This window comes from Merops nubicus, unplaced genomic scaffold (genome assembly GCF_000691845.1).
Source record: "Merops nubicus isolate BGI_N331 unplaced genomic scaffold, ASM69184v1 scaffold12800, whole genome shotgun sequence".
Lineage (NCBI taxonomy): Eukaryota > Metazoa > Chordata > Aves > Coraciiformes > Meropidae > Merops > Merops nubicus.
In genome coordinates, this window is record NW_008583601.1 from 1 (window position 1) to 26,177 (window position 26,177).

The 26,177-nt window shown below is 43.5% G+C and overlaps 1 protein-coding gene across 1 annotated transcript in view; it reads left to right on the forward strand.

Moving 5' to 3' along the window:
• The first annotated feature begins 5,251 nt into the window (after positions 1 to 5,251).
• LOC103774070 (fatty acid synthase-like) overlaps positions 5,252 to 26,177 on the forward strand; it is a 36,047-nt gene continuing 15,121 nt past the window's right edge. Inside the window, 23 exon segments of the mRNA XM_008941455.1 lie at positions 5,252 to 5,401; positions 7,510 to 7,662; positions 8,701 to 8,874; positions 9,739 to 9,939; positions 10,408 to 10,530; positions 11,183 to 11,298; positions 11,560 to 11,694; positions 14,870 to 15,278; positions 15,281 to 15,313; positions 15,655 to 15,842; positions 16,540 to 16,729; positions 17,553 to 17,647; positions 18,064 to 18,198; positions 18,500 to 18,703; positions 20,293 to 20,408; positions 20,854 to 21,029; positions 21,380 to 21,571; positions 21,848 to 21,928; positions 22,020 to 22,205; positions 22,538 to 22,714; positions 22,840 to 23,043; positions 23,592 to 23,902; positions 24,053 to 24,442. Coding sequence (XP_008939703.1) covers positions 5,275 to 5,401; positions 7,510 to 7,662; positions 8,701 to 8,874; positions 9,739 to 9,939; positions 10,408 to 10,530; positions 11,183 to 11,298; positions 11,560 to 11,694; positions 14,870 to 15,278; positions 15,281 to 15,313; positions 15,655 to 15,842; positions 16,540 to 16,729; positions 17,553 to 17,647; positions 18,064 to 18,198; positions 18,500 to 18,703; positions 20,293 to 20,408; positions 20,854 to 21,029; positions 21,380 to 21,571; positions 21,848 to 21,928; positions 22,020 to 22,205; positions 22,538 to 22,714; positions 22,840 to 23,043; positions 23,592 to 23,902; positions 24,053 to 24,442 — 4,116 coding nt within the window. The 5' untranslated portion in view covers positions 5,252 to 5,274.

Consider the following 26,177-nt stretch of genomic DNA (forward strand, 5'->3'; position numbering starts at 1 on the left):
GGAGTGGGCTCCTCTGCCCCAGCAGCGGGGCGGCGGCGCCGCGCTCTCCCCTGGGGTTGCGCGTTGGCGGAAAAGCTCTAGCGCGGCAGGCACAGGCAGCTCCGAAGGTAGATTGAACGTTCGCTGCTGCTGAAGCTGACCCGTCAGTAGATACTAGGGAAATATCTTAAAATGTGCCACATATACTGCTGGACTCTTTTCGCTCCGGTATAAACCAACTGCCCGCATGAAACAGCCCACTGATCATATACCGTTCTGGATCTGATGATGTGATTCTGTCAGGAACACGATGATCATCTCTCTTCTTATGTTTTTGTTCCTATTTGTTTTTTATTCCACATTTCTTTTGTGGCCCTTTGAGATACTGAATGCACATTTTCCTAGCTAAAAGCTGTTCTGTGTTAAGTGGCATACTCCTTCAGAGAGTAGTGTTGAAGGCTTTGGAGCATGTCCTGCCTTAAAAAAAAAAAAGGCAAAGCCTCAAGCCACATGAGCAAGGGGCTCACCTTTTCCTGCAGCCTCTGTGCATTCTTGAAACAAACTGGAAATAATAGTACATTGTGAAAGGCTGCATTTAGTGGATGAATTCAGATGATGAGGTCCCTATGTGGGTGGCAGCTATCAAGATATATTATTTTACAAACATGATATAGTGATAATGGGCACTTAACTTTTTGCAGAAATCAGTTCTGATCATCTTGGAGTCAACTGAGCTATGTTGATTCCGTGAGCAAATTCGAAGCTACTTCTTTTTTTTCCTATAACGGCTCTGAAGTAGGGTGTGTTTCCTGCTAAGTACTGCGTTTCAAATATGAAAACACACTACCATTTTTAGTTTGGTGGTCACTGGGACAAATCCAGCCTCGAAACAGCAACAGACAGTTTAGAGGCCTTTGTTAAGGTGAAGCTATAGCACCCAGATTGATGGTAACTAGATGCTTTCAGAAAATAAGACGTGGTCTGTGCTTGCCTCTGTTTTGTAAAGGGTTTTTTGAAGGCAGGCTTTATAGACATTTACAGGTGAGGTTCCTATGTAATTTGACAGTTTTACTTATGAATTTCAGAAGTGACGAACATCAGGAAACCTGGATTGTGATGTAATCATACTGAAAAACTAAGAAAGCAATCCTTTTGTCAGTGTCTGCTGAAGGAAGCTGTAGAAGAGTTGTGAACGTTTCATTTCATGATAATGGGAGCTCCAAAGAGATTACGCTTTGGACTGCTGAGGGAGAGTAGCAGAGCCAGCCTTGAAGATTCTGTCCCACCAACAGTGAAATAGATACTGTGCTCCTGTCTAGGAGAGAGAACTGCATCAGACAAAACAAGATCTGGGGTTTATTTGTTGTTTCTTACCCAACAGTTTCTTCTTCCCTGCCTCTCCCCCTCCTTTCCTCACTGAATCCTAGATGGGCATAGGTACAGCACAGTAAGATAAGCATTCTCCTGAGTGGTTAGCAAATCAGGTATGGATGGGAGAAGGCAAATTTTACTTTCATATTTTCTTTCTTGTGTTTCTTTCCCTCGTTAAAAGCTTACAAACTTAATGGAAATAGAGATAGGGAAACAGTATATAAATTATTAAAAAAAAAAGTGTTGTGTAGTTGCTAGGGATGGTGGAAAATTATGATTAATACTTTTTGATTAATCTTTGGTGCTGTATTCGTGAGGTACTGAAAAACAAATGTTTTAAATGCAACGGAGGACAGTATTTCAACTCAGGAGTAACTTTGGTAATAGCATTAAGCTAACATGATACAGATAAGTATCCAAAACATAGAGAACAAGGTTGAGAAGGTATAATGGATTGGAGAAAGGAACTGGCATTAATAAACAAACCAGACTTGTCAAATGGCTAATGTGGGAGGCAGATAACCAGAGCACAGGTATAAAGTGATGAAAGTTGTTACTAGTCAATAATACCAGGAGGGTTTGTTAGTTATTACCAGTCACAAACTGAATGAGTCAGCAATGCAATATCATTACCAAAAAATATTGTGTAAATCCAGTGAGGTGGTACTTTACGCTTAACTGAGTTGTCTCTTAGACTGAGATGTTGCAGGGAGTGTGGGCGTTTGCTTTTTACCCCTCAGTTAGAAATGCAAGCTATCTGGGAAGAATTCACAGAATTTCAGCAAAACTGTGGGGTAAACAGAGAAGGATGTTAGGTGTCTGGCTGGATCAAGCAAAATACAGCCGTAAGAAATCCGAGAATCCTGTTTCTCCCTCGTTATCTTCCTTGTCTCCTTTTTGACCTGTTGCTTTTGATCGCCTTGCTCATCAAATGTAGGAAGAACAATCTTTCCTGTATATTTTCTGTAATCTAGTTTCCTTTAAAGCATCTGTAGAAATAATTTTTTCTTGAACTGTGCTATGTTGTGTACTTCAAAATCTGTCAGTGTACTGTCTATGATCTCTAGCATAGTAAAATAGTATAACATACCATTTGGGGGTCTAGTCAGGCAACTTTTAAAATTATCTACTTGATTTTTTGTCTGTCAAGGAAGGCCAAAGACGACGTTGGTAGCTGTAACAGCTACTATAATCACTGTTTAATCAGGGATGACTTAATATTCACAATTTTTCATCTTCCCACTGTTTTTCACAGCAAGTTACCTCTACTGTCTGCGGCTAAATCTGTAAGTTGTATGCTGTCTTAGATGCAGGCGTTTGGAGCTCTTTGTGTCAAGTCTAAATCTCTCCATTTCTTTGTGTATAAAAATCCCCAAGTTGTCTCCTCTTACCCATTCACTCAGCTAAAATTAACTTCTTGGCTCTTGTTCTTCTACATTTTGATTACTGCAGCATCTTTTTCTCCACCTTTGACACAGTCTTGCTCAACTACATTCATAACATGCTGGCAAAAATTGCTTTGCTGATAAATGCCATTACTCCACTATCTCAAAAGAACATTTTGTCAAGATTGACCAAACCTGGATGGAATTTTTCTGATACTTTGGGGAAAAACATGTGGGATGGGAAGGAACAATCCCAAAAGCGATAATTCAATGCCCTGAAATGAAAATGGTATTTTTTCCCTAGAGATCATCGCCCAAAGAACTGAGGCATAAAACTGGATCATAATATTATCATCTTGAAGATCTCATGTCTTATGCTTAGATTGTAAGCTTTGTGCCTGAGATCCATTTTTCTCTGCCCCTAGTGTAGAACTGCTGCAAGCATAGCAGAGTTGTGGGCCTTGATTGGGTTTTCCAGGGACAGCAGTGATGCCAATAATAAAACTGGCTTCCTAACCCTGTGTGAGTGGAAAACTGAGAGTCTTCTGTGCAGAGCAGAGTTGACCGGGCCTGTTCTACCTACTTCAGTTTTGGGGAGGAGTTTCACAGTAAGGGCCTTGTGCCTCCGAGGCTTAGTGCCTCCCTTTTTAAACAAGTAGTGGAATGGGACTTCTGTTGTCTGGGTGTTTAGCATAGGACTGACAAATCCAAGATGTCTTTTTGGGAGCACCTCTGTTTCTGCTCCCAGAAGGGATCAACTGGATGAGGTAATCATCTCTTCCACTCAAGTGTTGCATGTTGCATAATTCTACAGTTACCCCACAGACCTGAATCAAGGCAACTGCTGAAGGAGGGAAGGGTAAAAGAAAACGGGCAGCCTCTGTGGTGTTGTGTCCTGGCTGGGCTACAGCTCAGCTAAGCAGAGGGCTTTGCTTTCCCCCCTGCACACCTCTCTTTCTGCTCCAGGAAGGTGTTGCACCTGAGCAGTGTGGGGGTGGGAGAGAGGCTGTGTCTCACTCAAAAGCACAAGGAACTCGTGAAAGGGTGCAAAACTGTGCCTAAGTAAAATGCCCTGGGTTGGGAAAGGAGTACCCATGGATGCTGTTTTCTGAGGAGATGGTCAAGCACCAGTACCACTTGCACTCAAAGCAAAGTGCCTGCATGGCACCATGGAGCATAATGTGTGATGGATGTCAAACTTCTGCTTTGCTGTAGCAAAGGCCTTCGGAGTTACTAAGGCAGAGACTCACCTGTTTGAATACAGAGTTTTCCTTGTGGTTTTATTTGTTAAAGTCCCTCACATTAAAGAGTATTTTGTCTCTGCTTATCAAAACCTTTATTTAAGGAAGTGCTGTGTATGCTTACTACTCCTTTATTCATGCAACCACACTGCTTTCATTCATTTATTTTTATACATATATATGATTTTTTTTCTTCCCTCTTTTAAGTTGCCTACTTAGGACCTACAAACTGTAATTTGAATTCATGTGAAACATCAGGTTAACTTGCCTTCTCTCTGCTTAGTTGTTAATATATTTTTAGTGTAATAAGAAATGTTAGATAAGTGTGAGTGTGATATATGAGCTGTTGGTTGGTGATGATCTAGGTGGCTTGCTGTGCTGCATTGTGCAGCATGATGCTCTCTTGTGGTATTTGAGGCTGGGGTCTTAGAATGCATATTTCTTGGGACAACAGCTAGGGGTTTTTATCCCATCTGGAATCCAGATCTGTTCTGCCAGCTCTTGTTTTAAAGCACTCGCTATCGTATGTACTCAGTGACACATTCAGTCCTGTAAATGTGTGGCAGTGAAGGGTCCAGTTGAGAAACACTTTACATGAACAATTTACTTCTTTTTTTCAGGTATTTGAAATTATGCTAAATTGTATTGTAATCTTTGTGCTTTTGTGGGGGTTTTGTCCTATGTGTGTTTTGGGGTTGGTTTGGTTTGTGTGTAGGCTTCTTTGGTTGTTTGCTTTGTGTTTGTTTTGTGTGGTTTTGTTGGGGGTTTTTTTGTTTTTTCACCTTCAACAAACTTTCTGATTATCGATTCTTAAGTTAGCATTTAACATTGGAATGATTGTAGAACTTGTTTTGCTACCTGTTAGGTTTGCCTTGCAATTATGTATTTTACTATATGTATTTCATAATTTCTCCACCCACCTCTGCCCTAGCATGTTAATCTTTCTTCTCCGCTGTCTCTGCTGACTTGACAGAGGCTCTGCATTTAATAGAGCTAGACCTGTTCATTTTCTAGCTGTCTTGCAAAAACTGGTACATGATGCTAGTCCTCAGAGCCCAGCACTACTTCAGGGTCAGTGTTCTCATCATCACTGGTCCCACAGATCCTGTGGTCCGTTTGATTAGTTGGGATGTCCTTTTTTTTAGCAGAGACTCCATGGGCTGTTCCTGTGTGGGTGTTTCTTTTGCAAATATGTTTATTTGTCACAACATGTCAAGAAGACAAGAGACACATATAACTCTACTTCTGTGTGAAGTCTTACTGCTTTGTGGATCTCAGCAACAGGGAGAAGTTGAGGGATGGAGGACGTGGTGATTGCAGGCATAGCAGGAAGGCTGCCAGAATCGGAGAACTTGCAAGAATTCTGGGAGAACCTGATCAATGGAGTTGATATGGTCACAGAAGATGATCGGAGGTGGAAACCAGGTGAGTATTTATTGTCTCTCCTTTTGAAGCCTTGGGTTCATAAAATCATAGAATGGTGAGGTTGGAAGGGACCTCTGGAGATCATCAAGTCCAACACCCTGCCAGAGCAGGGCCATCCAGTCTATAGGGCAGGTCACACAGGAACACATCCAGATGGGTCTGAAAAGTCTCCAAGGAAGGAGACTCCACAACCTCCCTGGGGAGCCTGTTCCAGTGCTCTGCAACCCTGACAGTACAGTTGTTCTCCCTCATGCTGAGGTGGAACTTGCTGTGCTCCAGCCCCTCATCCTATCGGAGGGTACAAGTGAAAACAGGTTTCTCCTTTCTTCTTGACCCCCAGCCCCCATATATTTATATACATTAATGAGATCCCCCCTTAGCCTTCTCTTCTCCAGACTGAAAAGCCCCAGGTCTCTCAGCCTCTCCCCATCAGGCAGGTGTTCCATCCCCCAGTCAGCCTCGTAGCCTCTGCTGGACGCTCTCTCGTAGATCTCTGTCCCTCTGGAAATGGGGAGCCCAGAACTGGACACCCTGCTCCAGGTGAGGTCTCAGCAGGGCAGAGCAGAGGGGGATCAGGACCTCCCTTGTTCTGCTGGACACACTTTTATTAATGCACCCCAGGATCCCATTGGCCTCCTGGCCACAAGGGCACACTGCTGTCCATGAAGAACTTGTTGTCCACCAGGACTCCAAGGATCCCTAACCTCTCTAGCAGATCTCCTTGTAACCTGTACTGGACTGTACTGGTGCATTTTATTACTCCTGCCCATGTCCAGGACTCTGCACCACTTCTTGTTGAATCTCATTAGATTCCTCTTTGCTCAGCTCTCCAGTCTGTCCACAGACTGGACATTCTTGCTGAATGGCCTCACAGCCTTTGGGTGTATTAGCCAAACCTCTCAGTTTCATATCACCAGCAGACTTGCTGAGAAGACACTCTATACCATCATCTAGGTTGTTAATGAAGATGTTGTACAGGACTGGACCCTGGACAGGAGTTCTGGAGGAATTATCCTCCAAAAGGGAAGGATTTACGGGATGTGAAACCCTGACAGAGCTTCTACATTTACTTCTGACATATTGTCAAGAAATTCAGGAACAGAATGCTTTTATGGAGGTCTCATGCAATCCATTCTACAATGTCAGGTCCCATGCAGTAGTAGCTTATAAATAATCTGTAGCTTTTGCTCAAATAAAAGAACAGTGACAGAGCAGCTAGGCAGCATGAATCCTGCACTTGCTGTTGATAGCTGTGGCAGTCAGCCAGCTCTGACATTTTTCTTGGTTCAGAAGTAGTGCAGAGATGCCAGTCCAGTGATTTATGGCTTTTTACAATGTTCTTTTCTGTCCGATTGTCCTTCTGAAGCATTTGGCACACATCTATCCAATTCAAGCTAGTGATTTCCAGAAGTGAAAAGTAGCTTCTGTTTTTAAGTGGGTCTGACTGGAACCACTGATTTGGACTCTGTTTGGTACAACTGGCCAAAGCAAAAACACTTAAACTATGTAGATGGCTTTTGCTGCCATATCCAAGGAAGTCTTAAAAATGACAGTTGGTTTTGTGAATGCAGTGTTCACATTTCCAAACGAGATTCAGAGAGATGGGTGGGTAGATGTTTGTGCAGTACTTCGGGTACGTGTGGTGGGTTGACCCTGGCTGAGCACCAGATGCTGACCAAGCCACTGTATCACCCTCCACATTTCCTCTTCCTCCTCCACAAAGCAGAAGGGGAAGGGAAAATAAGGTGGAGACAAGCCCCTTTGTGGGTAAAAACAAAGCCAGTTTAATTAGAAAGCAAAGGCAAGCAGTGAAGACTTGTAGCAGTTGTTCCAGAGGACAAAGGAGTAGTCGAGTCCGTGGTCGTCTGCTCAGTGGTAGTGATAACGTGGGTGTTACAACACCCTTCTAAATCCCAACACAAAGGCCCTGCACTGTGAGGGCTGCAGGGGGAAAATCAGCTCGGCCAGACCCAATAAGTACTGCAGCAGGAAGGGAGATCTCACGTGCCATTGAGAATTTGCTGTGGTCATTCTTGTACTTGGTCTCATCTGATAGCTATTTCAAAACTGTTGTATTCTATGACTCAGTGTTGAATTTTTCTTCTCAGGAATTTATGGACTGCCCAAGAGAAATGGAAAGCTCAAGGACATAAGCAAATTTGATGCTTCCTTTTTTGCGATCCACCCCAAACAAGCTCACACCATGGACCCTCAAATGCGCCTGCTGTTGGAAGTTTCCTATGAAGCTATTTTGGATGGAGGTGAGCAGCTGAATGATTGAAGAGGGAGCATTGAGCTGTGTTGTCTCTATCTTGGTGCAGCAGGAGCAGACCTGCACCCATGCAATGAGATTTCTATCGAGAAAGCCATCAGATTAGAGAGGAGAACAAAGACTGGTACAGGCATTAGAATGAAGCTGTTTTCTCTGGAACTCAAACTAGGAAATCTGTGCTGGCTGCCAGCAAATCTCTGCCTGAATCATGTGATACAACCTGTGCAACAGAAATACTTAATAGTCAACAGTTCTAGAGTTTTTATATGTTCTGTTCTACCCTAAGACTCCCATAATAGATCCCTTTGTTAAAGGCCTACTTGTAGTGCAAAAGAAATATGGCTTGGTTAGAATTCTCATCCATGGTCTAAAAGAATGGTGGATGGCCTGATGCATTCCTGTCTATTGGACAAATTCATGAAAAATGTGACATGTGATCTGCCTCTGTAGAAGGTTTGTCCAGGAGGGTGCTTTCAGAAATAGGAGCCTCTCTCCCTCCATCACTGCCAGTGTGTGGAGCTTTTGAGTTACTCTCCCACAGAACCGAAAAGTTTTTGTTGTTCATGTTAATTAGTTTCATGTCTGAACATAAGCAGATGGGAAAAAGTTGGAACCACCTCACTAGTACTGACTTATTAAAATTAATGCTTGCTCCTCTTCTGCCAAGCCTCAGTCTGGAGGCTTGAGTATGTTAGCTTATCTGATCAGCATTTGTCTCATAGTCCATACACTCTTTTACACAAGACTCTAGCGATGCCCAGTTAAGCTGAAAAGCTGTCTCTGGGCACAGTATGTTCTGGCCAAAAGCCAATACTAGACTTCTGGTGGAGTCTGCAGCAAGACTTGTAAGGTCTGCAACTGAAGCAGATAAAAGGTCACTAACTATAGGTGAGGGAACAATGCCACAGGGGCGTCAGAAAGGGACAGTAAGTAATATTTCATTAACTCATGCCAGCATACTTCCTATCTACCTAGTTTGCCCCTCTTAAGTTTGTCTACTGTAATCTACCTTCCAATATCCCCATAGGTATTAATCCAGCCACCCTCCGTGGCACAGACACGGGCGTATGGATTGGTAACAGTGGGTCAGAAACTGGTGAAGCCCTTAGTCAAGATCCAGATGAGATTTTGGGATACAGTATGACTGGCTGCCAGCGTGCTATGTTTGCCAACAGGATTTCCTACTTTTATGACTTAAAAGGTAAGTGCCCCAAATGTGTCAATGCTAACCATCAATTGCAATTTGAACATGATTGTAACAGTTTCTGTAGAGGAGTAGGGTGGATGTGATGACATAGACCCCCTTTGGGCTGGGAAAGTAGCATGCAGCTATTGTGAGGAGGCACAGGAGAAGCAGAACAGGCGTTGTGTCTGTGTGATCAGACACACTGTAAGGCTCTGTAACTCAGTTGCTGCTGGGGTGTAGCTGGCATTCATCTGGAAGAGAATGGCATCGGGAGGCCCAGGTCCTTTTCTGGCCTTTAGGCTGCTGTTTGCTATGAAGTTGTGTGAAGTCAGCCAGCCCAGAGACAGACTGACTGGAACAGTTTGTTCTTTTTGAGTAAAGTGGAAGAAACGTGAGAGCCACCAAAATGTGATTGAAGGCACAGACGCGACTTGAACCACGTGTGGCACTGAGGAGTGGAGGGATGGGAATTGCTCTGAAGAGCAGAAGAGAATGGAGATGGTGGCAAGGGCAGCACAAGGAAGGGGAAGGGATTTTTTCTGGTGAGAATGGGGAAAGAGATGAGGCCTGTCTCTGAAGCTGAAATAATTCTTTTTGATGGAGACGGATGGAATTTTTTTAAAATACTCTTAAAACCAAACAGTTTGCACTTTTTTTCCCCACCTTTCTCATCTCTTATTACCTGGGAGGCAGCAGAGATGGTGATTCTTGTTTTACTGTTGTCTCAGTATTGCCTGTGGTGTTCTGAAGCAATTCTTATTTAACTTCTGTTTTTTAAATATGTTTCTCTTGTGATCCCATCCTATAGTCTTTGGGCAGCATCTCTAGGAAATAAACAGTAAAACCTAGCATTTCTGTTTTCCCTTTCTGTTCCCTAAGGACCAAGCATGACTATTGACACGGCCTGCTCCTCTAGTCTTGTTGCTCTGGAAAATGCTTATCAGGCTATTTGTCATGGACAGTGCAGTGCAGCCTTGGTAGGAGGTGTCAACCTTCTGCTGAAACCTGGCACTTCTGTGCAGTTCATGAAACTGGGGATGCTTAGTCCTGCTGGTGCTTGCAAGGCTTTTGATGCTTCAGGTAAGGCATTAGTACAAAAAGGTTGTCATGTTGTATGAGGGGGAACTCCTTGTGGAATCTGTGACCAGATACTCTTGTAATAGAGCAAAGACCTGGCCTTGTAGTTGTTTGTAGATGCACTGTTTGGGACATACCCTGGACCTGATCTGTGTTGCATGCTCCATTGAACCTAGAAAACTAACTCTGGGGAAGAAACCGTGTGGTTCATTCCTCAGCCGCTGGGGAGAGGAAATAGCTGCCTCCTGATGGAGACTTTCTGTCAGTGTTTGTGATGAGCAGCAGGCTGTTTTAGGTTTGGTTTTGTTTTGGTTTTGTTTTCTTTTTTGACTTGAATTAATGTGTCATACTCTCAAAGCAGTCTGTTTTAAGTGGTAGCTCAGGAACAAGGTAACCTAACTGCGTGGTGTTTTGCAACTTTTTTCAAAGCAGAGCAGAGTTAGTGACTTACTCTTCTCTCTCTGATCTCAGGGGATGGATATTGTCGCTCTGAAGCTGCTGTCGTTGTTCTTTTGACAAAGAGATCTATGGCTAAGAGGATCTATGCCACAATAGTTGGTGCTGCAAGTAACACCGATGGCTTCAAGGAGCAAGGTAGGGCTTGAGCCTCTGAAAAATGGGACACCTACTGTATCAGAAGAACCGTTTAGTCTTTATAACAAAAAATGGGCTGTTGTAATGTTCTTTAGATGTGTGAAGGTTTTTCTCATTGTTTGAGATTTTTTTTTTTTTTTTGACTTGGCAATGCAAAGTTTAGGACTGTTTTGTAAAGAAGTTGAAGGAGACAAGTGGTGGTTTGTGGTACAAAGTGACGGGAATATCCTGTTGGTAGTTTGGCCTTCCTCAGGACACTTCTGCAGTAACTTCTGCATGGATAGTAGAAATGTAGGTTGTGTTATGACTGTAAGGCTTTCTCCCGCCTGGTGTTCTACTTCTCCTACTCTCCAGTTCTGGACACGCTAAGTTTCGCATGTTCTGCTTGATCTGGGCATCTCCTAGCATGCTGTTGACCAGTATCTTTCCACACTAGTATAACTCATTCATTAGGCCCATTTCTGGTTCTTTTGCTCTCCTTCTGAAGAGCATGAGAGGCTTTGCGTGTTTGGTGCGAAGGACATTAGTGTAAATCCTGAAAAGGTCTCTGGCTTTTTTTGGAGCTGGCAACCCCAAGCAGCTGAAAGGATGTTAAAACCAGAACAGGACGCATCTGCCAAGAAAGAGGAATTGATGGCAGTTTTGATCCTAGGTGTTACATTCCCATCTGGAGATATGCAGCGTCGGCTGGTCAGCTCTCTGTACAGAGAATGCGGTATCAGTCCTGGAGAAGTGGAGTTTGTTGAAGCTCATGGGACAGGCACCAAGGTCAGCATGGCCTCTTTGGGTTTGGAGCATTTTGTTCTCCCTTATTTTCTTCCCTTACTTAATTTGCCACTCTTTTCCATCAAATGATTCTTTTTCTTTTTCCCAAAAGCGAAGTCTTTCTCCCTTCTTTTGTTACTAGAATAAGTACTGCTTCATCACTTTCAGATGTTGCCCAAACACCTTAATCAGATTTCAGATTTCTCTTTTGTGGTGTGTTTTCGAAGTGTTAGCTAATAGTCACTATGATTCTCTTTCTACTAGGTTGGAGATCCAGAGGAAGTAAATGGCATTGTAAATGTCTTCTGTCAAAGTGAGAGAGAGCCACTGTTGATTGGATCAGTCAAGTCAAACATGGGTCATTCAGAGTCTGCCTCTGGGCTTGCTGGATTAGCCAAGGTAACAGATGTCTTCAAAAAGGAAAACGGGGGGAGGGAGGAAACAAAACAGCGTGGGTTTTTTTTTTTAATGTTTGCTTGTTTTAAGGAAGATTTGCACTGATCCAGGCTAAGATGTTCACTGGTAATGAGAAGAACTTGGGTGATTCTTGTTACCTACTTCTTGCTTCACCTGAAAATACTTCTAGAAACTCGGGTAGCTATTCTGCAAGTTGGACACAAATGCTCAGGTGGTCCTTTGCTATGTGCACATACAAGTGTGCACACACGTGCATGCACACTCTTTAGTTCACCCCTTCCTGCTGAAAAAAATACAGGAGTGTAACTCTGCTCGGAATAAGTGCTTCGGATCACTTTATTGATTGTCCTTACAATGGACCTTGCAAGAGAACCCTACTGGAAGTCATTTGGGTTTGAGGGGTGTACGAGTAGAGGGATTTGAATGTTTGGAGTGGTTGGTAGTGACCAAAGATAAGAGACAGTGTGGGTGGTCAATGCCAGAACAGTAGCTGGTCCTTCTGGCTGTTTGTCAGGGATGTATCATCTCTTCTTCTACTCTTATGCTGGCAAGAAGCCAGGTGGGTTCTTTGGGATGAGCCTGCCAGCTTGAATAACTGGTTGTCTTAGCAACTAGCCTACTAACTACTGCTGCAGACAGACAATCATCTGCTGGCAGTATCTGCTAAACTGCTTAGTAGAGAGCTAGCTGATGTTCGCACTTGCTTGTAAGCCTATTACTGGCAGCCGCAGAGCCACGTAAACTGGAGTCACGTATCCTGTCAGAATTTTAGCCTCTGTAAAGTAGTTATTGTGACCTGAATACATACAATGTACTGTGAATAGCCTCATCTGCAAATAAGTCGTGGGGAGAGCAATGTCTGTCTCTCTGTAGAGGAAAACTTTTACTCTTTTTTTTTTTTTTGGCACCTCTATCTCTGACTGACACCTTCTTTGCAGAAAGAATGGTAACTGAGTCATGAAATAAAACTCTCCACCCATACTGTGTCGTACATTAGAAACACTTTGTTTAGTGGAGTTCTGCTCTGCTCTAGGACAGGATCATGACTTTTGAGGTACTGTTTCCTCATCCGTGTTTCTTGAAGGGTGCAGAACTGCAAAGACAAGGGCCACAATTTCTTTTTGAAGACTTCTCTGACACCCATTTCCTAACTCTTTTTGTCAATTTTCCCACTTAACTTTGTATTGGAACTTGAAGCTGCAGGCAGGAGCCCAGGGCAATCATCATGCCTACTAGAATATCTTCTTGCTATACTTCTATTAAGTTGTCAGATCTGGAAAAAAGACCTAACACATCTGGAAAGCATCTGAAGCTTTGGAAGTATATCAGAAGCTCTGTCTCCGTTCTTTATTCCTTGAAACTCAGGCCACACTTGGTATTTTAACACTTGAAAATTAATCAGGGTGGCAGATGAGACCAAGCCAGAAATTAAACCAAGCCCACTGTCTCTTAGACAGTAACTGTCTTGGAAAGTCTGCAGTTTCCATACATGTTTTAATTTAGAATTCCATAAAATGCTTTTATCTGTGAGATGTCAATTAGGAAAATAGATCTTGAAAGTACCTGATTTCAGATTATGTGGACAGGTGGGAAAGAAACTAGGGCTGGCCAAGGCCACTTCAGTTAAATTCTGGTTAAGGGAGGGAAAACTCACCTGCACCTTTGAACTACTCAGCCTGTCTAATTACTTGCTCTACAGCAAAGACAAAGCTTCTTGGTGGCTTTGGTGTACACTCACTGTACTGTACTCTCAAACTTCTGTAGAAAACATGGCAGACTTAAGAGTACAAATGTGTGTGCTGTGTAAAGCAACAGAAAGTTCAGAGTGCATAGTATTGTAGGTGTAGGACAGCATGCATGAAAACACTGGACTGCAACTTCAAGCATGGGGACTGGAGTTGAAACCGTGCATTCGCTGTGGTTGTTCTCTCAGGTAGGCTGCCAGGTCTGATAGTCAGCTTGGAAGAACAGTTCCCAAAGCAATATCTGTTTCTGTGACCATTTTGTGGTGATGAAGGAATGGCCAAACAGCAGAGTGTTTGCAACTGGCATTGTAGTTGGTGGTTTGCTGGACTTGTGCCACAGAAGTGTATAGAATCATAGAATGGTTTGGGTTGTAAGGGACCTTAGGGCATCCACAGTTCCAAGGCAGGGACACATTTTACTAGACCAAGTTGCTCAAAGGTCCATCTGTCCTGGTCTTGAACACATCCAGTGATGGGGCATCCACAGCTTCCTAGACAACTTCTTCTGGTGTCTCACTACCCTCACAGTGAAGAACTTCTTCCTAATTTCTAATCTAAATCCTCCCACTTCCAGTTTGAAGCCATTATCCCTTGTAGTCCTATCACTACAAGCTCTTGTAAAAAGTCCCTTTGCAGCTTTCTTGTAGGTGCCCTTCAGATACTGGAAGGCTGCAATTAAGGTCTTCCTGGGGCCTTCTCTTCTCCAGGCTGAACAACCCCAACTTTCTCAGACTGTCCTCATAGGAGAGGACATAGGCCTGATGTCATGGACTGTTTGTAGAGCTGCTACTGAGAGAAGTTGCTCCTGCATTTTTGGCACAGCCGTTCTAACTCTTTACACTGCTTTCCTTTCACTCTGCCAGTTCTGACAAGTCTGCTGCTCTTGCTTTTTTGGAAGAAGACAACAAAAGAGTGCAAAACATGAAGCAAACTCCTTTACTAGTGCTTCAGGTTGATTCTTTTGCAGAAAAGGCAGAAGTGGAAGCAATTGATGTGATAAGAACAAATATGGTGGTGTGTGGCTGGGGAGAGATGAAGCAGAGTGTGATGAAGGGACTGGATCTGAAAGGGGAGGAAAGTGATATTCTTAGTAGCCAGGCAGCTTTTCCAGCAAGACTGGCTTTCCAGATAGAAAGGATCTGGTAGCTAAACTTAAAGCAACCACCCTCACCTTCTCTGCTGGCTTCCTGAATGGACTTGAAATTTGCCTAGGTGAAGTAGGTACTACCTCAGTAACATCAATAATGCTGTTATCTGAAGTTTCTTTTTATGCAAACGGAGAGCTGCCTTAGTGTATGCTACGTGGTCATTTACAGTAAAACAGTAACAACAGAAGCATGTTTGTCACCAGAACACGTGGAGCACAGAACAGTCTCATTTGCATGGTGGTTTGTTTTTTTTTTTTCTTCCAGGTCATTCTCTCTCTGGAACATGGGCTGTGGGCTCCAAATCTTCATTTCAATACCCCAAATCCAGATATTCCTGCCTTACAAGATGGCTCTTTGGAGGTAGTTTGTAAGCCAACGCCAGTGAAAGGTGGCCTTGTCAGTATCAACTCCTTTGGCTTTGGGGGTGCTAATGCTCATGTCATTCTGAGGCCAAATGATAACAAATGCCAGACTCCGAAGACTTGTAACGTGCCAAGACTGGTTCAGATTTGTGGCAGAACCCAGGAAGCTGTGGAAGTACTGATCCAAGAGAGCAGAAAACATGGAGGATGCAGCCCGTTTGTAAGCCTGCTCAATGATATCGCCGCACTTCCCGTGTCCTCCATGCCCTACCGCGGCTACACGCTCGTTGGCACTGAGGGTGACCTAAAAGAGGATCTGGCAGACCCCTCTGGTACATCTGCTCAGGTAGGCATGGGGCAGTGGGTCCAGTTCTACCTTCCTCTGCAGAGCTGGGGCTCCAGCAGTGGGAGTCTGTGCTCGAATGCCGCTTTCCACTCTAGCGTGAGGACACGTCTTGCAGCCCTGTGATACCTAGGAGACTCCTGTTTCCTGTATTCATCTAATCCTTTTGATTTTGCTAGCATCTTCTGATGATAGCAAAGTCCAGGAAAATAAAGTATTTAGAGGATGCTAGAAATGCACAATGTGTTGCTCTTAGAGGTCTTTCACTGCCAGAGCAAGTGTGTGATGTCTGCACCTTTTCTGGAGCACTGCTAAAGCTCACTTTCTCCTTGCTTATCCTGCAGGTATGGGAACACAGTGGAAAAATATGGGCCTGAGCCTTATGAGGCTGGATTTGTTCCGCCAGTCTATATTGCGCTCAGATGAGGCTTTGAAGAGCACAGGCCTGAAGGTCTCAGACCTGCTTCTGCAAGCAGATGAGAACACTTTTGATGACATTGTCCATGCATTCGTTGGATTAGCTGCAATCCAGGTAAGATTCAGCTGGCTGGTGAAGGGAGTCATGGATTTAATGCACATAGAAGCATGTGGTGCTACTGTGTGTTTGGACAGTAACACTTTATACCGATTAATGGACACTTGTTTTGTGTAACCAGCCAATGGCAGCTGCTAGAAATATCCCTCTGATAGGAGGGGGAGTGTGTTATACCCTTGGCAGCTTTGAGCTCTGCCACATGCAAGATTCTTGGACAAATATTGATCTAAACTGATCAAGAGACTTGATCTCTGATGGATGCTAAAAAAGGCTCCGTTGAATGCCTTCTAAAACTTGTCCAGTAAACGAATTAAATTATGCCAAATGATCTTTGTTTTAATTCTGAGTGTCAGTATGGGATTCACTGTGTCTTAAACTAGAGGCAGAGCTTTTAAAGTTATCTAGAAAGCTGGTCTTACCTCTAGCTTTGTATAGACAGGCTCTTAGCAACCTCTGTTGTTGGAAATGGCTTCTTAGTGGAAAGGTCAAAACAATACTGGAGTCACATAATGGTTCTTGGGATAGCTTTGAAATGAGGCTGAAGCTGTGGTTGTCAGTGGAAGAGAAAGCAGTGAGGCCAAGAAGAGTGTCTACCAAAAGCCATTTTGTGATGTATTCACTACTGCTGTGTGCCTTTGGGGCCTGACACCTGCTTGCTCTGGCATGGAACCAGCAATTGTGCTTTCCCTTGCAGATTGCCCAGATTGATATGCTGAAGGCTGCAGGTCTGCAACCTGATGGGATTTTGGGCCACTCAGTGGGAGAAGTAGTTTGTGGCTATGCAGATAATTCTTTAAGTCATGAAGAAGCCATTCTTGCTGCTTATTGGCGGGGACAATGTGTTAAAGAGGCCAAACTGCCCCCAGGAGGAATGGCTGCTGTGGGTAGGTATACCCTTGCCAAGAGGGCAATACAGGAAAGTACATCTGATCTCTGTTTGATGGCATTGGGATAAAGTTTGGCTCTGAAATGTTTGGGTGGAGAAAATCTCGCCTGTAAAACTTTTTGGCTGCTGGTGCCTCTTCTTTTTCTTCTTGTGTAGAACAGGTTATTATATTTCTTGATATATTGGTAGTAGTCTCTGACCTGGAATATGGCAGAATTTTGGTAATCCATTCAAAACTAAGTAGAAATGGAGATATTTATTGACAAGTGACCATTGACAGAGGCCTGATAAAAAAATCTCATTGAAAAGAGGTGAAAATGTAAGGCACTGAGGTTTGTGGGTTTGGAGGTACAGATATAAATGCATACACACAAATAATATAATTTTTTAATTTTATTTTTTTTTTAAAGAGAGATCTGTGAGTATTTTGTGGCTCTCCATGTCTGGGAGACAAGCTCATTTGTTCTCCTATTTGGCTCAGATTGCTAAGGGCAAGATGAGGCGAAACAACCAATTCTGTAGCTTCTTCAAAAGTGTGTGTTCACCTCACCCTGTCCCTTAATGGACTGGTACAAAGATTCAATCTTCTGTTCTTGTGCACAGTATCAGTGATAAATGGCATGTTAAAGCCTGGAGATAAATATCCTTGGCTGTTGCAGAATCCCTTTAGGGGAAAGGGGGCTTGTCCGTCTTTCTCTTAAATCCTTCCCAGTTTTGCAAAATACTGAATTAAACCCAATGATTGTGCAATTAGGATTGCCTCCCCTTAGGAGGTTTGCTGCTTGAAACGCTTGTGTTGTCCTGTGGCCTTCCCTCCGCAGGTCTGACGTGGGAGGAATGTAAGCAGCGCTGTCCTCCAAACGTGGTGCCAGCCTGTCACAATTCTGAGGACACTGTCACTGTTTCGGGGCCTCTGGTGAGCAAGGAACTGTTATGGTGATACCATCGTTGTGATTTGGACTCAAAGCTCTGTTTGGAAGAAAGTGTAAAGCTGAGCTAAAGCTCAGCCTCTTGCAGAGGGGAGCTGGATTAAAGTGGTGGGATGGAACATGATGCTCTGCATAAACTTAAACACTCAAATGTTCTGTGTGAGAAGGTGACGGTGGTGCCTCAGTAAGCTAGTGACAAAAGATGTTTTATGCTGAATAGTCTTACAGCCATGAGTATAACAAGGAGTAAATTACAAGTTTGAGAAGGGCAATAACATTATCCCAGATATGGCTTCCTTTAAGTGGCAAGGGATGAAGGATGTTGAGGGGGTACAGTGACTCATACAGATCCCAAATATGTTGTGAGCTCTTATTTTTAGCTCATTGATATTCCTCTTCTTAGGACTCTGTGAATGAATTTGTAGCCAAACTGAAAAAGGATGGTGTGTTTGCAAAGGAGGTGCGCAGTGCTGGAGTTGCATTTCATTCCTACTACATGGCATCTATTGGACCAGTGCTGCTCAGTGCCCTGAAAAAGGTAATATTGCCAAACTGTGGCTCTTGTGGCTTGCACATGGGCGCCTGGATTTGAGTATAGGTGATGCTGAGCTTAAAGACATTCCTTTCTCTAGGAGGAGGAGGAAATCTCTTGAAGAGCACATAGACTTCTGTGACACTTAAGGTTTGAAGTCCTATGGCCTTAAGCAGAAGGATGTCCTGAGCAATCAAGCTGAGAAAAATGGCTTGTGAAAACGAGGGGCTGCTTGCTTTTGCCTGTCTTATTGCTGTTCTGTGATGTGTAACTATTCCTCCTGTCCCTCTTCCTTATCTGTCTGTAGGTTATTCCACACCCTAAACCTCGTTCGGCACGATGGATTAGTACCTCAATCCCTGAATCTCAGTGGCAGAGTGAACTAGCTAGGAATTCTTCTGCAGAATATTATGTGAACAACCTGGTGAACCCAGTGCTGTTCCGTGAAGGTCTAATGCATATTCCAGAGAACGCTGTTGTAGTAGAGATTGCTCCACATGCTCTCTTACAGGTACTGTGTGTGATCGTGTCAGTAGGATGGTATATTGATATGCTGCTGCAGGAAGGAGGCTGAGGGCCTGAGGACCAGGGAATACTGGGGTTTTTTTGTTGGTGTTCATAGATCTCAGAACACTTTATTCCTCCAGTACTTTTGAGTCTCCCAGTTTTAACATTTTCTTGATGGGTTTTCTTGTGGGAGCTCTGGTGTGATTTATTTTTTGTTGTTTGGTTTGGGGGTTTTTGTGATGATGTTGTTTGGTTTTGTTTTTAAGTATTAACATATAACAACCCCCCAAAAAGCCCACAAGACAAATCCCAACACACTACCACCTCCCCTTCCAGAAATTCACATTGTTATTGTTGCATTTACTTATTGCCATACATTTCAGATAGCAGAGAGTTAGCTCTCTGAACTGTGCAATGAGTAAGAAAAGCATTTAATTGTTTGGATCTAATGGAGAGCGTGTGAAACTTGGGGCTGGGGAAGAAACTCGAGAGTAGCAGGCCTTCTCTGTGGGGAAAAAACCTGCTGTCACTGTCCATACACTGAAACGGGTTTGAGCTTCTTGTCTGGGAAGATGATAGCTGGTAGTGGTGTTTTCCCCTCTTCTCCTAGACCAAGGAGTCTTGAGACCACAGGTGCTTGCCTTCTCCATAAACTACTTTCTCCTAATGATGAGATCATTAGTCCTTGCTCTCCACTCTGTAAAAACTGATCTTTGTATCAGTAGTAGAGGATGCAGAACACGAGGTACATTAGGATGCACTTGCTCCACAAGATCAGTGCTGTGGTTTTGTGCTTGTCCATTAAGTCTCAAGGACTGTTTGTTTTTTTTCACTTGGCCTGTGGCTTGAAAGAGGAGAATAGTCTTTAGAAGGATCACAGTTACTTGTGAATCAAGCTTAATAGTGGTACAGTGCTCCTGAGTTCCAATCCAGTGTATATTTATTACATCATGTTAGTCTTATTTGTGCTTTGAAAGTGACTTGAAAGGAGAATCAGACCAGAGCTTTTAAATTGGGCAGATCCTTATCTCTGTGAAAAGGTTATACATTTCATTTTAGAATCATTGGAGAAATCTGGACTCTAATGCAAGTGACTAAAGACTTCATCAGCTGGATTTAAGATTGTTCTGATTTTTTTCTTTCCATTCCTCCCTTCTCCCATGGGACAGATGTTCAAGGAAGCATTTTTTCATTTAATAGCTGTTGCTTGGAAAGTGCTCTCAGATGCTTCAGACTGAAGGCCTGCTCCTGGGAGCAAGCCTAAACTGTGCATGGTGTGCGTGTGCAAGTGGGAGGCTTGAGAGGGTGATCTTGCAGCTCTTGAAGTGCAGCTTTTGATTCCACTTAATTGCTGGGAAAAAGGAGATTTGTTTTGGCAGAATGTAATGAATATTACATAGGTTCTGCTTTACCAAATGTGCCTCCTCTTGGGTTGCTGGAAGGATGCTGTGCTGCTCTTCCTCCTCCCTGTTAAGTGCTGTTCATTCTAGCTGCTAGCACAAACCTCTTGTCACTGTAACAGATAGAAAAATAATAAATTCAGAGTAGGAAGTAATGCCTTCTACCAGTGATTTATGGACTCTGTTTGACCAGGCTATCTTGAGGAGAACTTTGAAACCAACTTGCACCATTCTACCTTTGATGAAGAAAGAGCAGAAAAATAATTTGGAGTTCTTCCTAACACAGATTGGAAAGATTCATTTAACTGGGTAAGGAGACTAAGGGAGGAAGGTGAGTGGGATATCAGTTAGGAGAGAATTCTAGTCTCTTCTCTAGCACGTGTGTCTTCACAAAGATTGAAGTATCTATTCAACAAATCTGGAAAAAATAAGTGTTACGTCTATGCTTCATGTATTTAACATGCTCACTTATGAAATGTTGCCTTGGGTTGGTGACTGCTTGGGCTGGGAAGGTGCCTTTTAAAAAGGAGTCCCATTTTAGAGGCCTAGGAACCAGGAACTAGCTCTTGGATATAAACTCTGCATCTTGTAGACTGTTAGAATTACAAGTTTGGCTGCAGTAAGTGTTCAGGGTACTCCTGGAGAAATCTTAAGACCTGGAGCTGAAGGCAAATTACTGTCTGACCTCTAAGTATTATGGTCAATTCCACCACCCCCCCACCTTGCATTATCTTGATCCTTTTTATGTTTCTAGGTTAAATGTTCTTGGAAATAACTTGTTCCCAGCTGTGGAATACCCTGTCCCAGTGGGAACACCCCTTATTTCTCCATACATCAAATGGGACCACAGCCAGGAATGGGATGTTAAAAAAGGTGAAGACTTTGCAGCAGGTTCCAAAGGCTCTGCAGCTGCTTCAGTCTACAACATCGGTGTGTTTGCCCCTTTGGGTTTTTCTGTTTGTCTCTTTCCTGCTTTAGCTCTGCATTTCCCTTGTAAAACTAGGAAAAGGATACTCAAAGAAGCATCCTTGAAGGCTTCTTCTGAAGGTTAATGTTTGGTTTGGTTTGGTTTAAATTGAAAAAAGGCCAGATTTGCTTCTGAAAAAGGGGGTGAAGGAATATGAACAGAGCAGGAAATTTTGATTCTGACTTACATAGTTTTAAGAGCTGTGTATTGCCAGGCAGGATAGTTTGAGAAACCACTAGAATCTTAGACATTGAGAAGACCTCTTCACTAGGGTGTTTTTGTTGATTTTATTCTGCTCTTTATTCTTTGACAGATGTAAGTCCTGGCTCTCCTGACCATTACTTAGTTGGTCATTGCATTGATGGCAGAGTCCTGTACCCAGCAACTGGGTACCTGGTACTGGCTTGGCAAACTCTGGCACGGTCTCTTGGGGTGGTCATGGAGCAAATGGCTGTTATGTTTGAAGAAGTCACAATTCATCAGGCAACTATCCTTCCCAAAACAGGTGTGTGAGGAATGCTGCTACAAATACAAAACTGTAATGGAGTTGGAGGAAGTGGGAGGAAAGAAGTGCAAGGGGAAAGAGCGGAGGAGCACAAGAGAGAGAGTGCAATGTGACTGGGCAAAGAAGTGAATTGATACAGTCAAGTAGCACATGTTAGGATCATCTTTATTACATGTCGTGTGCAGTGAGCCTGGAGATAGTGAAAGAGAAAGCTCTGCTTGAAAATGGTAGTGATGAATGACCTCACCATACTGTCTTCCTCCATATTTACTGCAGGATCAGTGAAGCTGGAAGTAAGACTCATGCCTGCTTCCCGCTGCTTTGAGGTGTCAGGGAATGGGAATCTGGCTGTGAGTGGTAAGTGGAGGTAGTGTTAAGTGTATACACTTACTAAAACCCATTGTTTATGGACTCTGATGATTCTGATTCTTGCCATTGTGCCCATCAGGGAAGATCTCCGTCCTAGAAAACACTGCTCTGAAGAATTTGCACAGCCAGCCAGTTGACTTTCAGGCTGAAGAAGATGTGAGCCCAAAGTCTGGCCTCTTGAAAGAAGACATTTACCAAGAGCTGCATCTGCGTGGATATAATTATGGACCAACTTTTCAGGGCCTTCTGGAATGCAGCAGTGAAGGTGAGTTTACCTTCTATAGAAAAATGATGAGCATGATTATTGTAATGGTGAATATTTGATCGTTCAATTCCATTGATATTAACAGTCCACTGGGCTGTGCTTTTTGTGGTAGTTTACTTTGTGTGATAATAGAGAACAACTAAGAGTTCTGTCAGAGCAGTGGGAAAGCTGCTGTCTCCAATGTAGTAACTGCAGTGTAACTCCAGCGACAGCTGGAGTGTACGAGGGAAGCTGGGCGCATACAGCAGGCGTTACATCCGATAAGCAACGACTTCTGGCATCTACTGAATGACAAAATCACAGTGAAGCTTCCCCTTCCTCTTCTCCTGCAGGAAGCACAGGGAAAGTTCTGTGGAATGGGAACTGGGTGACCTTCCTGGACACCCTGCTCCACGTGATAATCCTGGGGGAGGCGGAGCGCAGCCTGCGCCTGCCGACGCGGATCCGCGGGGTGTGGATCGACCCCGTGCTGCACCAGCAGCGCCTGTGCCGCCGGGACGGCCTGCAGGGTAAGGTCTCTGGGGTGCTCCAGGCTACCCTTCTCTAACAGCCTGATACAGGGCTTCATCTGATCACCTGGAATAAAATACTGGTAGTGTTTGATGCAAACTTCTGTTGCTTTCCTGTCTTTCAGCTGTTGATGTTGTTCTAGACCGCTGTCTAAACAGTGTTAAAGCAGGAGGTGTTCAGATCAGTGGTCTTCATGCCTCTGTGGCACCACGACGACAACAGGAACGGATCCCTCCCACCCTGGAAAAATTCTGCTTTGTGCCCTATACTGAGACTGACTGTTTGTCTTCCAGTGTGCATCTTCATGTCTATCTGGAGCACTGCAAAGGTAAAGTGGGACTGGTTTGTCATCATACTACTGGAATGTTTCAGCATGACAGAAATGTCTGAGAGAAATATCTGCATTGTCCAAATACTGTCCCCAAGGTTTTTTACATATGCTGCAGTAGGAACTTTTTCTTTTTTTTGTAATTACTTCTGATCTCAGTCAGGATGAGCTCTTTTCCATCTGGTTATAAAGCCAAAAAAAAAAAATTTTAGTATTTTTTATATCTGTAGAAATTTACCATTTCCCTTCCAAACTCCCTAGATCAGTCAGCAGTTTTCTGTTGGTTACCCTCTTAGTCTTGCCACATGTAATCTTGGTGGTTTAGACTGCTTTGCCACAAAGCCTACTTGTTTGGGGGCTACAGCTCCACTACACTACGTGATGGTGAACATACAGGAGTGTGCACTATGTCTCTGTGGCTAGGCTAATGATACAAGATGCTATTATTCGTGGTGCTGACCAGCTGGTATGGCTAATGGAGGCAAAGAGGAAAAGAAATGTTTTTAGAAAGCCTCCCTCTTCCTTTCATTTTTCCTTCTATTCCATAGAACTGATGGAGAACTTACAGGCTAAGGTGGCAGTGCATGGGGTCAAATTAAACATCCCTGGACTAGAAAATGCAGTGGCTGCCACAGAGTCCTTACCCGTACAGAAGGGCCTTCAGCACATCCTTGCTGAAGTGTGCAATCTGGAACTGAATGGAAACTTCTATTCTGAGCTGGAACAGATTGTGACTCGAGAGAAGATGCACTTCCATGAGGACCCTCTTCTCAATGGGTTGCTAGATTCTTCAGAGTTGAAGACTTGCCTGGATGTGGCACTGGAGAACATGATCAGTCACAGGATGAAGATAGTAGAGGTTAGCTGGAAGCCTGGAGTGGGACTATGGCTAATGTTGCTAGGCCTTCCAGTAACCAAATCACATACTTTCATTGTTCCAGTTATAATTCTAGATATCATTCATGTTTCAACATGGTTTCCCCTTTTATTTCCTCTTCTTTTCTCACAGGCTCTTGCAGGAAGTGGACGTCTGTTCTCTCGTGTCAGAAGCACTCTGAACACTCAGCCCCTGTTGCAGGTGGAATACATTGCCACTGACAGCGTTCTGAAAGCTCTTGCAGCTAATGAAACAGAGCTACAAGATGCTGGGGTTTCCTCTGGCCAGTGGGATCCATCTAGCCTTCCCTCTGGAAATCTGACCAATGCAGACCTGGTGGTATACAACTGTTCAACAAGTGTTCTAGTGAATAACACGGAAATTCTCCCTAATTTGGCAGCTGCAGTGAAAGAAGGAGGGTTTGTTTTGCTACACACTCTTATTAAAGGAGAAACTCTCTCAGAAATTGTCAGTTTCCTTACAAGTCCAGATCTCCAGAAGAAACGTGGCTTCCTGAGTGAGGTAAGCCTCCTGCAAGGACAAATACTTTCTCAGCTGGTAGTCTGGAATCTGCTGCTTGCAGACGCTTTCGTGGTGAATGTTGAGTAGACATCACTTGCATCACTTGCCACTGAGACCATCTGCAGGAATAGTCAGGAGAGAAGAGTTGTGAATTTCCATGTTGAGTTTGGAGAGTACTCTTACTCATTGTCATTTGTATATGTATGTAATGTGTATGAAAACACTGGCCAGGACAATTCCTTTATAGCTAAAATAATGTGCTGTATTGTTAGATGGGGAACAGCTTTATCACTGTAGGATCCTAAAAAGCTTTGGTATCAAAATAGCTCTCTTCTTTTTGATCCCGCTGCTGGGAGTGCGACTTTGCAAAGCAGTTAACTTCTTTTGATGATGAAGTGCTACCAGAAGGGAAGGCTTTTCTGTCTTCCTTTTTTTCTTCCTCCTTCCTTCCTTTCTCCACTTTATCTGATCCCATCATGAGACACAGCAGAGTAAGCCCCTGGAAGGCAGGGGAGGGCAGGGTGTCTGCTCTATATCTGCAAGCCAGTATGTCATGCAGATGAACTGATGCCGGTGCTGGTACAAGAGGAGGAGAGTGAGTGGCTGGGGAAAGGGTGGGAACTGGGACATAACCTTCTCTTGGCAGCTGTTAAACTAAGCACTTAACTGCTTAGAAACTGCCCTTCCACAGAACGTATGTATACTTCCTGATTCAAGGGGCTGTAGCCTCTTTCCTCTCCTCTGAGAAGAAAGTAGCATTTCTAACAGTCCAACTTATTTACAATTCTGGAGTTGGATTTTGAATGGCAGTGACATGAAGTGCCAGAATTCACTTTCAGCAAAGATTTTTCAAGGAGATTTGAGAAGAAAGGGTGAATTCTTTGGCTTTGCATCCTATCCAGTAAAGAGAAGGCTAGAAAGAAGACTGAGATGCTACTGAAGGTGCTAACTTACCTGGATCTGCCATGAGTGTCAATAGCCTGGTATTAGCAAATCTCTTGGATAAGATACATGTGAGTTGAATACACCTTTTTCTAAAGAGAACAATACAATGCAGGGCAGATTGGGCAGGGCTTAATACAGTTCTTAAAGTTTTCTGAATAGGGACATTGTCCCTAGTCCTTGATATAAGGGATCATGCTGTAAAACAACTTCCACTATTTTGAGCCTGGCATATGAAAAGCAGACGGCTGCTTTTCTAAGAGCCTGGAGTCCTCTTTATTCTATTCAGATAGTAGAGTCGTGGTGTTTCTGGACAGGCCATACATGCATTTTCATTCTCTTTATTTTCTGAAATGCTATTTCAGTGTAATGCTACATTTACAGGTGCTTCTTCCCTCTTAGTGGTTGGTGGCTTCTCCTCACCCTTGTGTAGCTGAAGGATTTGAGTCACTTTGTTTCTCACATTTCTTCTCTCCTGCTTTACTTTCTCTGTTGCAGACAGGGCTTATGTGAGGTAGACAAGTAACATCTAAACTCAGTGTTTCCACTGTTGGTTTTTTTTTTCTGTTGGAATCTGTACATTGTGTTTGTCTGTGGAGATGTGCCTGACTTCTGGAATTAAAATCTATACATGCTCAAATATCCTGAGATTTGACAACATGGTTACTGCTCTGTTTTTTGGACACCCACTGGTGTGGTAAGACTAGTTGCCTAACCAAGGCTTTGAGATAATTGTACTACTACTTTCTGAGGATGTTTTAGGGAAGGAGTAGTCTAGATGTGGGTAAAGTAC